Raw genomic sequence first — 14203 nt, forward strand, 5'->3', positions numbered from 1 at the left:
AAAAGTGGGTGTTCTGATTTTCTCTGCGCAGACTTTTTACACTCCTAACTGTTTCCCTTATTTGCAACAGGTGTGCAGAAGACAACAGAATAGAAAAGTCCTTGGAGCCATTGATTCAAAAGTCTCTAATGAACTTAAAATGTAATTTAGTTTGCCAAAAAAAAAAAAAAATGCAAAGCAAGCCCCAACAGGGACAATGTCTTCAGAGAGAAAAAGATGCAATGATAGCAACAAATTTAGCCCACAATGGGGACTACACCTGAGGGGGGTGGGGAAGCAAACATTGTTTGAAAATGAACAATGATGTAAAAACTATATAAACAAAAGATTTAGTCCAAGTGTAAAAAATAAGATTTCAAAAATAATTCAGTAATCCATTCTTAATAACTAGTTCACACATTGTTTATGCAATGCAATGAGTAAGAAGTTAGTCTTCTTGTTTAAATTACAATAATTATTACAGAAAATTTTAATACATAAAAATAGATGTGAAAATGGGGGGGAAATCATAGAAATTATATCATCCAGAAATAAACAATATTATTTTGTTGTTTGGCCTTTCAAATATTGCTGATATTTGCAGTTTATTAGGAAGACAACCTCAGGAACATAGATGATAGGACAAATTATAGGTGTACTAAGCACAGAGTTTCTTTGCCTTCTGCCAACATAACCAGCACCTCTGTGTGTTCACCAACCTACAAAAATTAAAATTTTACCCCTAAATATCTCCAAATCACTCCCATTTTGATTACATCCAGGGCATCACCAACCTTTCACTTCTCATGGTGAGACATCTTGGAATTATCGCTGACCCTTCCCTGCATCACCCACCTCTATTGTCTCTACCTTCAAAATCCCTCTCAGATGTATTCTGTTATGGGGTCACCCCGATATAAAACGGGTTGCCTGGCTGTGGGTCCTCACCCACGAGCTTAAAAAGGACTTAATACTCCACTGCAGGCACACACAAAAGGTTAATAAAAGGTTTATTTACAAGGGAAAAGGAAATAAGGAAAATGTACAACTCAGGGAGAAAATAGGGAAATAAAGTCTTTAATGCATCCTACCCGATCCGCCGACCTGGAAACCCAAAGGCACTCACAGAGCTGGCCAGATGCTGCGAGCTGGCGGGGAGCCAAAATGGGGGACCCCTCCAAAGCCCACGTGTCTGCCTTTATACCAACCTGGCTGCTCAACCCCACCCTCAGGTCCCAGCCACCTTCCCTTGGGTGGTGATGGGATGTGGAGTTCCCAGTGTCTTTGGCTTTGGCCTGTGGTGGGGGTGGAGTCCACAAAGCCTGTATGGAATTAGCTTTAGCACATCCTTTTCCCCCTAACATACCTACTTGTCACTAGCTCATGTCAAATACAATGACTATCAGACTTCAAGAAAGTCCAACATGGTTTGCCCCCCTACAGTCATTGCTTGGGGAGAGCCCTCCCACATTGACTCTGGGCTCAGCCATGTGGCTCACTGCCAACAATGTGCCCATGATGTTGTTTTTGGAATTGTTGGGGTCAGAGAGTGGGGTCCTTGGGTTCAATCTGGGAAATGTTTCCCCAACTCTCCCCTGTCACCAACACCGGTGAGTTCCCAGGCAAGTTTCTCCATGACACAGAGACGACAGTCATATCCAAAAGGGCAGGTTTATTGTAAACGGGAGAGAAGAATGAAGGACACTTGCACAGACACAAGCAGGCGGAAAGGGCTTCTGGAAAGGGGCAGGTTTGCTAAGAGAGAGGCCTGCATGGTCACTGTCAGGCAGCCTGAGGAGCTGCCTCTGGTGAGGGGGTCAGTGAAGAGAAGCCCAGACAGGGTACAGGTCACGGGAAGGAAGGAAGGCTGCTGCCCTGCAGAGGACAGAGAGATGGTGAAAAGGAAGCACCTGCACAGGCCCAGGTGGGCAGAGGACTGCATACCTGTGCCACTGCAGTGATTGCACTGATAGGGACCTATTCTCTGTGGGAGGGGCTCACACCTTCCTGGAGTGGTTTGTTTGCTGTTGACTTAATAAACTATGTAGAATTTGAAAGGGCCCAGATTTCTACAATGACCCCCAATCTCCATCTCCATATCTTCACCTTCAGGTCTGCACTGCTGACACCCCCTACAGCATCTGATGCCTGCTGGGATCTGTGCTTTGTGATCTGGGCATTGGCCCTGACAGATCTTAGTTCCTAAAGCTGGTTAATGGCTCTGAATCCCTTCTACCTCCACCTCCAGCTCTTGGCTTGTGAGCCAGGTTTCTGGTCTTGGGGTGCCTCCTCCAGTTTCTGTCCTTATCCTTCACCAACACTAACAGCCATAATGCAAGCAGGAACTCAAAAAACCCTTGAAACCTTCTGACCACCCTGTGAACAAGCCTCGGCAAGCGCACTATGTAAAACACAAGGTCTTCTCTCTCCCAAAACCTTTGCAGTAAATTTGCTCATGTTCTCTCTCACCCTCACCCCAAAACAGAACTGCCCGCCCGACCACCAGTCAACTGAGAAAGTGTGAACAGGGCAGTCAAAGACCAAGAGAAGAACCACTCCAGTGAGCCCAGCCCAATTTCCAACCCACAGTATCAGTAACTTAATAAACGTGGTTATTTTAAGCAATTAAATGTTGAAAGTGGTTTATTACTCAATAAAAATTAACCAGTACACCAACAAAAGGTCAGCACATAATAGAACACAGCTATGTCCTCTTAAGGACCCAGGATTAAGAACTGAGGTTGGGGCCTCCCTTAATTCCTGCCCAAGGAATTAAGTCTCAGCACTATGAAGCTGTCCGCAGCCACTGCAGCACGAGTTCTATCTCAGGCCAGGGAGCTACCCACGTGGCACTGCAGACCTCTCCTGTTTTCCCACTGCTCCCCTCAGCAGGGTATTTCAGTAGGTCTCCTGTTCTGCTCCCAACTCTGTCTCTGGTGAGTCCTCTCACCCCCCACACCTCTGGCCTAACCCCAGTCCTTGTATGCATAAATAAATAAAACAAATCTTTTAAAAAATAAAACAATTTCACTTCCATGAATTTCATTTTCTCTAAACAAAAAAAAAAAAGATTTTCAAATTAACTTGTAAAAGTTGTGCTGAAAATTAGCAATACTAGGTAAAATGTCAGGCACTTAAAAAACTGAAAACCATCCTTCTTAATCAAATGACAGGCCCTGCCTGATTTATATATGTAGACTCTATCATTCAAATCAAACTCTGAAAACACAACATATTGTTACTGGGGCTCAAATTATCTTTCATTCACTTTTGATATCTAAATTGTGGAAAGGGTTCAGTTCTTAGTGAGCACTTTTTAAAATATACTATCCCATGTAGACATATTGAAAAAAACACAAATTCCATAGCTTGAAGATTCTTCATTCACCTCATGGCACCATTTAAGGTGTCTCTCAGATGTCCAAGATGGCATCTCAAAAACATTCAGAGAGGCAGCTAAGACTATAGGGTAAAGGAAAGAAGCTACTGATGTGAGTGGGAAAGTAAGCAAGGATGTGCAAGTGTCTAATCCAGCACATCCATGAAGCTGAAAATGCCCTCAAAAGCAAACACAGATGTTTATATACAATCAGTTTATTCTTCCACATTTCCACCATTTCCAGAATGCCCGTCCCTTGGGTCCACAGTGAATCGGTCACAATATGAAATCTTCAATCAATTATTTTGGTGTGTTACCTGATTTTGCTAGTACTTTTTTCAAAAAATTATAAACAAAAAGGCTATCAATGTCACGAAAGACTATTGGATTACATTGTCATTTATGTCAACATTTTTGCATCTATTTTAGTAAATTCACATACAAGAGGTGAAGAACATTATTATTCTGTGCAAATACACAAGATGGGGTTGAAATTGAAGGCAGATTCATATTCCCTGAAAGCTCTGTGTGCTCATACTCTTGAAAAAGACAGCCCATTGAAAGAGGCTCTGTTGCTTCTGCACAGAAAAAGAGACAATAACCAAAACAAAGAGAAACCCCACCAACTGGGAGAACATTTTTGCACACAACACTAATGATAAAGGACTGATCACAAAAATCTACAAAGAGCTGATGAGACTCAACAAAAACAAAGAAAATAATCCTGTCAAAAAATGGGCAGAAGAGCTAAAAAGAAACTTCTCCAAAGAGGAAATGCAAATGCCCAACAGACATATGAAAAAATGTTCAACATCGCTTGTAATTAGGGAAATGCAAATCAAAACTACCATGAGATACCATCTTACACCAGTGAGAATGGCACATATTAAAAAAACTAGCAACAACAAATGTTGGCGAGGGTGTGGAGAAAAAGGAACTCTTCTGCACTGTTGGTGGGAGTGCAAACTGGTCCAACCACTATGGAGAGCTGTGTGGAGATTTCTGGACCTACTAAATATAGAGCTTCCATATGATCCAGCAATTCCACTCCTAGGTATTTACCCAAAGGACACAGAAACATCCATTCCAAAGAGCACCTGCACCACTATGTTTATAGCAGCACTATTTACAATAGCTAAGCTTTGGAAACAGCCCAAATGCCCAAAAATAGATGACTGGATCAAGAAGATGTGGCACATATACACCATGGAATATTACTCAGCATTCAAAAAAGATAAACACATGTAATTTGCAGCAACATGGATGGCGCTGGAAGGGATCATGCTCAGCGAAATAAGCCAGAAAGATAAAGAAAAATACTGGATGGTCTCACTCATAGCAGGAATCTAGAAAACCTAAATAAGGGACCAGGAAAAAGAATAACTATAAGAAAGTGAAAATCAAAATCAACAAACAACTATGAACCAGAGACACTCTATGGGGGTTAGGGGGCGGGGAAAGGAGGGCTTGGGGTCAAAATAAGGGGTTTGTAATTGTAGGGGAATATAAAAATAAAATTTAAATAATAATTTAAAAAAAAAGAAAGAGACTCTATTGCAAGCAGGGGAAAGCACTGACATGGACAGAATAGAGGCAACACTAGGAATTAACGGGTAGTTCACATTTGAGAACCCTAAAGAGAGTTGATGTAAATGGAGGTGACAAAGACATAGAAGTTTCAGAAAAATTGAGAAACATTAATTTGCATAATATTGGCTCCCCATGATTCTTCCTCAGACTTTGTTTCCAACTCTGTTGGCATCAATACTATGAGAATACACAACTCTCCTGGATAATTATCTATCCATAAGCTGATTGACAACTTATTTTTAGTTTTATTTTAAATTTCCATTTCTACTATTTCTTGGAAAGAAATGCAAGTCTTTTGAGGGTATCACAGAAAGACTGCTTTACTTGTTTATTTCTCAGGGAGTAAATGAAGGGATTCATTGAGGGGGCAACAGATACAATAAGCAGAGACACTGCCTTATTAATGGCCACTTCATCCTTAGCTGAGGGTTTGATATACATAAAAATGCAGCTGCCATACATCATGGAGACCACGATCATGTGGGAAGAACAGGTAGAAAAGGCTTTTTTCCTTTGCTGCACGGAAGGCAACCTCAGGATCATCCTAATGATGTACACATAGGACAGACCCACACAGAACAGGGTCGTTATGAGGGTCAACACAGCACTGACTATAACCAGCTGCTCTATCAACCACGTATCTGAACAGGAATTCTTCAGTATAGGGGAAGCATCGCAGAAAAAATGGTCGATAACAAAGCCACAGAATTCCAGATGGAGGGCCAAGCTGAGGGGTGGGAGGACGATCAGGAAGCCACACACCCAGCAGCAGACTGTGAGATTCCTGCAAACCCTGCTGTTCATGATGGTCACGTAATGCAGGGGCTTGCAGATGGCCACGTAGCGGTCATACGACATGGCTGCCAGGAGAAAAAACTCTGTGGCTCCAAACAGGACAATAAAAAAGATTTGGGTAAAGCAGGCTTTGATGGTCATGGTCTTGTCCCCACTTGCTATCATGTACAGGTAGACAGGGACACAGGCGCTAGTGAATGAGACTTCCAAGAAAGAGAAATTTTGCAGAAAGAAGTACATAGCGGTTTTTAAATGCGCATCCACGAAGACGAGAACAATGATGGTCAGGTTCCCCATCACGCTCAACACGTATGTGATAAACAGAAAGACAAAAACCATAATCTCTAGCTGTGGGTCACTGGTCAACCCCAGGATGATGAACGTTGTTATTGCTGAATGGTTTCTCATCACTGCTTTCATACTCTTGCCCAATCTTCACAGAAATGCCACAGAAAATGCATCTGAGGAGCAATGTCAAAATATGACAGAATCAAACAGTCTCTCCCTGCACCAAGCAAATCCAGTCACACACATGTCTTTCCTTAACTAGATGCACTGGGATGTGATGGGGTAATTCCCTCAACACCACTGAGATGTGCTGCAGGGATACTAAGTTTATGGACAGTTTCTCTTGAAAATTACTGCTACTGAAATTGTTATAACATGGCAGGATCTTCAGATTCACAGCACCATTCCAATTCATTGTTTTCAAATTCATACTTTGGTTAAAAATCTAATTCCATCAGAGTGATCCCTTTTGAGCTATAATTTACAGGTCATAGTTTCTTAATTGCAAAATATTTGGGGGCCTTTTTTGGTATTTTTTTAATATTCTTCATGTATATATTGTACATATCATGCATATATCATATATATATTTTACTATCCTTCATGTATATATCCTTCATTCTATATTAGTCACAATATAGAATGTCTCCCCTCAGGTCGGTCACCATAACTGTCCCACCACCAAGTTGCCCACAGTCTCCACCACACTCCACCTCGCTCCCTCCCCACCTGTTCTTACTCTCCCCCTCTACCTCCTCAGTTACAAAAGTTTTGTACTCAAAAGCTCAATCCTAAAATTCCTTTGCTCCTATTATGGTACCTCATAGAATGCATATAACTGGAGGATGGTGGTTATGCCCTCCCAGACTCTCCAGATACCTCCCCCAGGACCCAGACTTTATTTATTTCATATTATTAAAGGCCAACTTGCATTTTTCCAATAAAAGTCATTTGATAGCCCTTTTGTCTGACTCTAAGTTTCTATATTATTCCCTTATTTTCTATCTCTGTCCTCAGCAGAGAACTTTGATGCACAATTAAGTTAATCTCATTTGTAGGCCATGGGTAAAATGTGTAAATAGCTGACGGACATGCAGACATACCATGGTTCCCTCTTTATGACCACAGAAGTAGAATCCATGTGTCAGTAAAGCTCTATATTACTGTGGGACCATACACTTCCAGGTCCTCAAGCCCTTTAATGCAAGGAAATAAAAAGAAGGCTCTTCTCACAAGACAACTTAGCTTGTTTTCTAACTGAGTTTCACACTGTTTAATATACCCTCAAATGTCTATGAAGTAAGTGTATGCGCAGTGAGATGAGAAAACGAAGGTCTCTGTTTTTGTCTTTGTGAGGTGAGTAGTAGCAGCTGCCCCCAGTGCAGAGTCACTGCAGGACTCTGCCAGTTACAGACACCATGATTTAAAAAAAAAAGGGGGGGCGGGGCGGGGAGACATTAACCTGCTCTGTGGACAGAAAGTTTGCAAGTAGGTGATGCTGATACTGAAAGAGGGGAAATATTTTAGAAAATGGAATGTTTGCTATTGGTCATTGAGATAGATGGGCTATTAGATGACAACTAAATGAGAGAGGGGGTAGATTAAGGGAGAGAAGGAATGGTAGAGAAATTATTAAGGTTTTATCTTTGTGGCAATCAAACCACTGTACATGGGATGCACCAATTTTATGAGCAACAAAATTAGTTCTGCAACATTTTCAACAGGTTTGTGTGCTCTATAAATAAGCTGAAAGTGACTGACTCTCAATAGACATCAAAAACAAATATTAAAATTTATAATTCATGTTTCATGGGAATAAAACATAATCACAAATACCTTTTCTATAAATTATGTACTGAAACATATCTGACTTGAAAACATTCCAGTGCTTACCTTTAATAACCTCTGTTGTTTCACGTGGAAACCATAACTCAAATGACCTTAGGGAAACTTACCCTGAACAAAAGAGCTAAAAGCAGCATCATCTTAAATCATTCCCAGCCCCTTACTCCTGAGAACACATATTCGTCACATATGTATGTGATGGCTTCTAAGTTTAGAAGAAATATTAATCTAATTTAAAATTAGGAAACACTTCCATGTACTCTGATTAGCTGAAAGGAAGATAAAATTTCAGAGGGCAGGAGTAGTTAAGAAGTTTCTCTGACTCTGCAAAAGAGGGTGTTCTCCTTTTCTCTGGGCAGATTTTCACACTCAAGACCTTGTTTCCCTTATTTGCAACAGGTGTGCAAAAGACAAGTGACTAAAAAAGTCCTTCGAGGCACTGATTCAAAAGTCTCTAATGAACTTAAAATATAATTTAGCTTGCAAAAAGAAAAAAAAAAAACAACAACACCGGGGCAAGAACCAATGGGGACAATGTCCTGAGAGAGAAAAAGATGCAGTGACAGCAAATTTAGTCCAAGTGTGGAAAAATAAGAATTCAAAATTAAATCAGAAATCCATTCTTACTTACTAGTGTATACACTGTTTATGCAATGCAATGAATAAGAGGATAACCTTCTTCTTTACGGTACACAAAGTTATATTTAATTTAGAAAATTTAATACACAAAAATAATGTTGGGCCTCCCTGGTGGCCGCCCTTAAATTTTAAAAAAAAATAATAAAAAATGCTCGTTCAAAAGAGATAGATGCACCCCCATGAGAAATGGAGCAAAATAAACCCATAACAATTGATAGGAATTGAAAATAAGAATAGAATAGAATAGAATAGAATAGAATAGAATAGAATAGAATAGAATAGAATAGAATAGAATAGAATAGAATAGAATAGAATAGAATAGAATAGAATAGAATAGAATAGAAGTTCTGCTTCAGAATAGAATAGATTCAACTTTTTATTTGTTTGTCAAGTACATGTTAAAATTTTGTAATATTTTCTTCAAAAAAAGAGTTCAGATCATTGGTTCTTGGGAAGGGGGGGGTCAGGAGACACTACAAAGGGGCACTAATGGGGGTGATGGGTGTGTTCATTCAATTGGCGGTGGTGATAATTACATGGGTGTATAGATGTCAAAATGCTTCAAATTATATATACACTGTGATATGTACTTTATAATATAGCAATTCATTGTACCTCAGTGAATTTGCGTGGTCAATACAGCCACTTCGTCCACTATAATTAATGGAAAACAAAGCATATGTCATCATGAAATTTCAGAACACCCTGAGAATAGACTAGCTCCTGGATTTCCAGAGAGAATGCAAGAGAACAAAAATCAAATTACATTGGCTATCTCAGGAGCAGCACTCGCTTGCAATCTTGCTTCATGATGCTTAAAGACATTGGTCAGTGCCTTCAAAATCAGAAAGAGGGGGGCCTCCCTGGTAGCGCAAGGGATTAAGCACCACACTATGAAGCAACCTGCAGCACGATTTCGATCCCTGGCCAGCCAGGAAGCAACCCACAGGGCGCAGCAGACCTCTCCTGTCTCGCCTGCTGCTCCCCTCAGCACTGTACTCGGTCAATCCACCTGTTCTGTTCCCCACTCTTTCTCTTGTGAATTCTCTCACTCCCCACACCTCTGGCCTGTACCCCAGCTCTTGTATGCATAAATAAATCTTTTTTAAAAATCAGAAAGACACTGTTTTCCATGTAGAATACTATTTCTGACTAAACGTTTCGGAGAACTTTAGAAATGCAAAGTCTCAAAAATGTATATCCTCTCAGGTACTATTAGAGATCTTCTACTTCAATAAAATGAGGTTATAAGCTGTGGATAAGAAAGATGTGAACTGAAGCAGTACACAGGACACACGAGCACTGCACAGGACGTCTGAGAGTAACTGTAGACGCAGCCTGGAGACTAACCAGCACAACAGGGGCAGAAAGAAAGTTCTTAGGGGGAAGGATCCAGGAAAAAGGACACAGAATAGGTCACTGGCAGATCTGATTGAACTATGAAATATATATATATATATAAATATATATATACGAGTATAAAAAATCATGCAAATGGAATATCATGACAATGTCTGAGAAATCCAAGAAATGTAATTGTAGTGTTCCATTCAAGTTTACAGTAATCAGTTTGTACATGGCCGTAATAAAATGAATGCCTCATTTAACATGAAAGAGTGATCTATCTCAATGGGTGGTTTGTGTATTTGCAGATGACGGGGAGTAAGGATAGCCCTGTGTGAGAGAGTAAAATACTCCACTGTCATCAACAGAGGCCCACAGATAATAAATAAAATTATTAAATAAAGTGTGGTACTAGCCCGTTATTTATAAACATTAAGGCAATAACTAAAATACCAGCTAAAGACTTTCTAATTTTGCATGAGTTAGGAAAAGGTTTTTTTTTTAAGTACAACTATTTTTGCTTTCAATTCTATTTGATTTTTCAATTCTCTTAATTTGTCATATTTGCAAATGATCGGGTGTCTCCTTGATTGCAAGTCATTTTCCTTGTTGATGTACATTTCTTTGGTATAGTTTTATAGTAAATTCTTCACAAGAGTGAAAATGAGAAATATTTCTGGGACACATACTACATTGTACGTACTAACCTACACTCTTACCAATTATGATTCTATTTCATGGGCATTATGATCCCCACTGTACAGAACAGAAATGTGTGAGATTGAGAAAGACTGTTTCTTGCGTCATTCACAATGGAGTTGATGGTTGTGTTGCGTTGGGTCAAATCACAATCTGAGCTCCATCACTGCTGTGAGAATTATATGAAATGATGTATGGGGAAAACATTTGTAAGATAGTGTAAGCAATATTTTGTTCCTAATTCTGGCATTTTGTTTCCAAGACTAACACTGGTTTTACTGGTGCTTTCTTCCTACTGAGAAATAGGTGAGGAGAACGTGTCTTTGGACAACCAGGGGTGACCCCTCCACCCCCCCAGGTGTGCCTATGTATCCTGACAATTTCTTCACTGCCTTCAACTGGAAAATTGTGATTTCTCAGAGGTGACTCTCAGGCCAAGATGGGTGGCCCGCCCAATCTGGCCACTCCACTTCTGTTCTCCATTTCATTTCTGCATGTACGCACCAAAGAATGAAAATTACTGCTTCCTGTCTCCACCCAGTGTCTATAACTGGCTAATTTCACCAGACTAGTGATGTAAGAATATACCCAATCCAGGCACAGAAAATTAAGTTTCTCTAGTTACAAATCAAGATTATTCTTCATTGTTATTCACATAGAGTTTAAACAACACAATGAGTGAGAAGATAGCCTTGTGGCCTAAAACTACATGCGTAATACATCTTTAATATAAAAAAATTCAAAAGTAAATAATAAAGCTGACAAACTCAAACAACTTAGACATCTGGAAGTTAACATTGTTTTGGTACTTTTCCTTCCAAATGTCCATATTGTATACATACATGTAATTTAAGTATAATATTACATGCAACATTGTTTCTTACTTTTTTACAGAAAATATATGCCAAACACCTTTCTTGTACTTTTTAATATAAAATTATTTATTGGCCAATATTCACTAGTATTTACAATAAAGGAAACAATATACAGTTAACATTCTGATTACTACAGAATGACTGTTTTTCCTGGCTTCTGTTGATCCAGTAACCAAAATACTAACAAGATTGAGCCTACATATAAGGAATGAATTGGGGTAAAGAAAAAACACGCAGACAAAGAGTTTAGGTTAACAAAGTTTGTTCACCTATTTTCCAGCAGGCCCAAAATTGCCAACACTGCTTACCATTCCTTAGGTTTCCATGAACAGTCTTAGAAGTCCCATGAATCATGGGCATTCAGTCAATGTAGCCCAGGGATTTCAATGTCTTACAAAGGAATGGTTCACTAGAAGAAACCATTAAATATCCGCTTAACGAAGTCTTGCTTGCCCAATTATAACACATCAGGATTTGTTTAGTTTTCTCATTTGGGTGGGAAAGTTGTTGGTAGAGATAAAATTTCCTTTCAGAGTTTATGGAAATAGAATGCAACTATATGATGGTAGATATAAAACATGGGATCTGATAAAGCTGTTCTTTAAATATCCAATTTAGGGCCTCCCTGGTGGTGCAGCGGTTGAGCGCTGGGTTGCGAAGCTGCCCGCAGCCTCTGAAGCACCGGTTCGATCCCCGACTGCTCCCAGGCCACGGGAGGAGGGTCCCTCATGGCAAGCAGACCTCTCCTGCCGCCCGCTGCTCCCCTCAGCAGTGTACTTCGGTCCACTGCCTGCTCTGCTCCCCATTCTGGCTCTGGTGAATTCTCTCACCCACCCGCGCTTCTGACTGTACCCAGTGCTTGTATAAATAAATAAATAAATCTTTAAAAAATAAAAAAAAAATTAAAAATTTAACAAAAAATTATACCATGGAGCTGAAAACGCCCTCAAGAGCAAACGCAGATATTTATATACAATCAGTTTATTCTCCACATTTCCACCATTGCGGGAATCCCAGTCCCTTGGGTCCACAGTGAATTGGTCACAATATGAAATCTTTAATCAATTATTTTGATGTGTTACCTGATTTTGCTAGTACTTTTTTCAAAAATTATTCACAAAAAGGCTATCAATGTCACTAAAGACTATTGGATTACATTGTCATTTATGTCAACATTTTTGCATCTATTTTAATAAATTCACATACAAGAGGTGAAGAATATTATTATTCTGTGCAAACACACAAGATGGGGTTGAAATTGAAGGCAGATTCATATTTCCTGAAAGCTCCGTGTGCTCATACTCTTGAAAATGAAAGCCCATTGAAAGAGGCTCTGTTACAAGCAGGGGACAGAGTAGAGGCAACACTAGGAATAATGGGTAGGGCACATTTAAAAACCCTAAAGAGAGTTAATGTAAATGGAGGTGACAATGACATAGAAGTTTCCAGAAAGCTGAGAAACATCAATTTGCATAATACTGGCTCCCTCAAGTTTCTCCCTCAGACTTTCTTCCCAACTCTGTTGGCATCAATATTATGAGAATACACAACTCTCCTGGATAATCATCTATCCATAGCTGACAATTTATTCTTTGTTTTATTTTAAATTTCCATTTCTACTATTTCTTGGAAAGAAATGCAAGTCTTTTAAGGATATCACGGAAAGACTGCTTTACTTGTTTATTTCTCAGGGAATATATGAAGGGATTCATTAAGGGAGCAACAGATATAATCAGCAGAGAAACTGCCTTATTAATGGCCACTTCGTCCTTAGCTGAGGGTTTGATATACATAAAAACGCAGCTGCCATACGAGATGGAGACCACGATCATGTGGGAAGAACAGGTAGAAAAGGCTTTTTTCCTTTGCTGCATAGAAGGCAACCTCAGGATCATCCTAATGATGTACACATAGGACAGACCCACACAGAACAGGGTCATTATGAGGGTCAACACAGCACTGACTATAATCAGTTGCTCTATCAACCATGTATCTGAACAGGAATTCTTCAGTATGGGAGAAGCATCACAGTAATAATCTTCAATAAGAGAGTCACAGAATTTCAGCTGGAGTACCAGGGTGAAGGGTGGGAGGACGATCAGGAAGCCACACACCCAGCAGCAGAATATAAGAATCCTGCATACCCTGCTGTTCATGATGGTCACGTAATGCAGGGGCTTGCAGATGGCCACGTAGCGGTCGTACGACATCACCGCCAGCAGGAAAAACTCTGTGGCTCCAAACAGGACAACAAAAAAGAGTTGGGTAAAGCAGGCCTTGATGGTGACGATCTTGACCCCACTTGCTATCATGTACAGGTAGACAGGGACACAGGCACTAGTGAATGAGACTTCCAAGAAAGAGAAATTTTGCAGAAAGAAGTACATAGCAGTTTTTAAATGCGCATCCACGAAGACGAGAACAATGATGGTCAGGTTCCCCATCACACTCAACACGTATGTGATAAACAGAAAGACAAAAACCAAAATCTCTAGCTGTGGGTCACTGGTCAACCCCAGGATGATGAACGTTGTTATTGCTGAATGGTTTCTCATCACTGCTTTCATACTCTTGCCCAATCTCCAGAAATGTCACAGAAAATGCATCTGAGGAGCAATGTCAAAATATGACAGAATCAGACAGTCTCTCCCTACACCAAGAAATCAAGTCACACACATGTCTTTCCTTAACTAGATGCACTGGGATGTGATGGGGTAATTCCCTCAACACCACTGAGATGTGCTGCAGGGATACTAAGTTTATGGACAGT

At 40.0% G+C, this 14203-nt stretch overlaps 2 protein-coding genes across 2 annotated transcripts; both read right to left on the bottom strand.

Moving 5' to 3' along the window:
* Window positions 1-5215: 5215 nt before the first annotated feature.
* On the bottom strand, window positions 5216-6151 carry LOC119248479 (olfactory receptor 6C2-like). Its single transcript, XM_037515433.2, has one exon. It carries the CDS (start codon window positions 6149-6151, stop codon window positions 5216-5218), a length of 936 nt encoding a protein of 311 aa, XP_037371330.2.
* Window positions 6152-13052: 6901 nt separating this feature from the next.
* On the bottom strand, window positions 13053-13988 carry LOC119248480 (olfactory receptor 6C2-like). Its single transcript, XM_037515434.2, has one exon. The coding sequence runs from the start codon at window positions 13986-13988 to the stop codon at window positions 13053-13055; it is 936 nt and encodes a 311-aa protein (XP_037371331.2).
* Between the last annotated feature and the right edge of the window lie 215 nt (window positions 13989-14203).

This window comes from Talpa occidentalis, unplaced genomic scaffold (assembly GCF_014898055.3).
Source record: "Talpa occidentalis isolate TD23 unplaced genomic scaffold, MPIMG_talOcc4v2.1 talOcc4.16, whole genome shotgun sequence".
In the NCBI taxonomy this organism is placed as follows: domain Eukaryota; kingdom Metazoa; phylum Chordata; class Mammalia; order Eulipotyphla; family Talpidae; genus Talpa; species Talpa occidentalis.

Bases quoted from the DNA above. Each gene is read 5' to 3' on its own strand.
- LOC119248479 (XM_037515433.2), bottom strand. From the start codon at position 6,151: ATGAGAAACCATTCAGCAATAACAACGTTCATCATCCTGGGGTTGACC.
- LOC119248480 (XM_037515434.2), bottom strand. From the start codon at position 13,988: ATGAGAAACCATTCAGCAATAACAACGTTCATCATCCTGGGGTTGACC.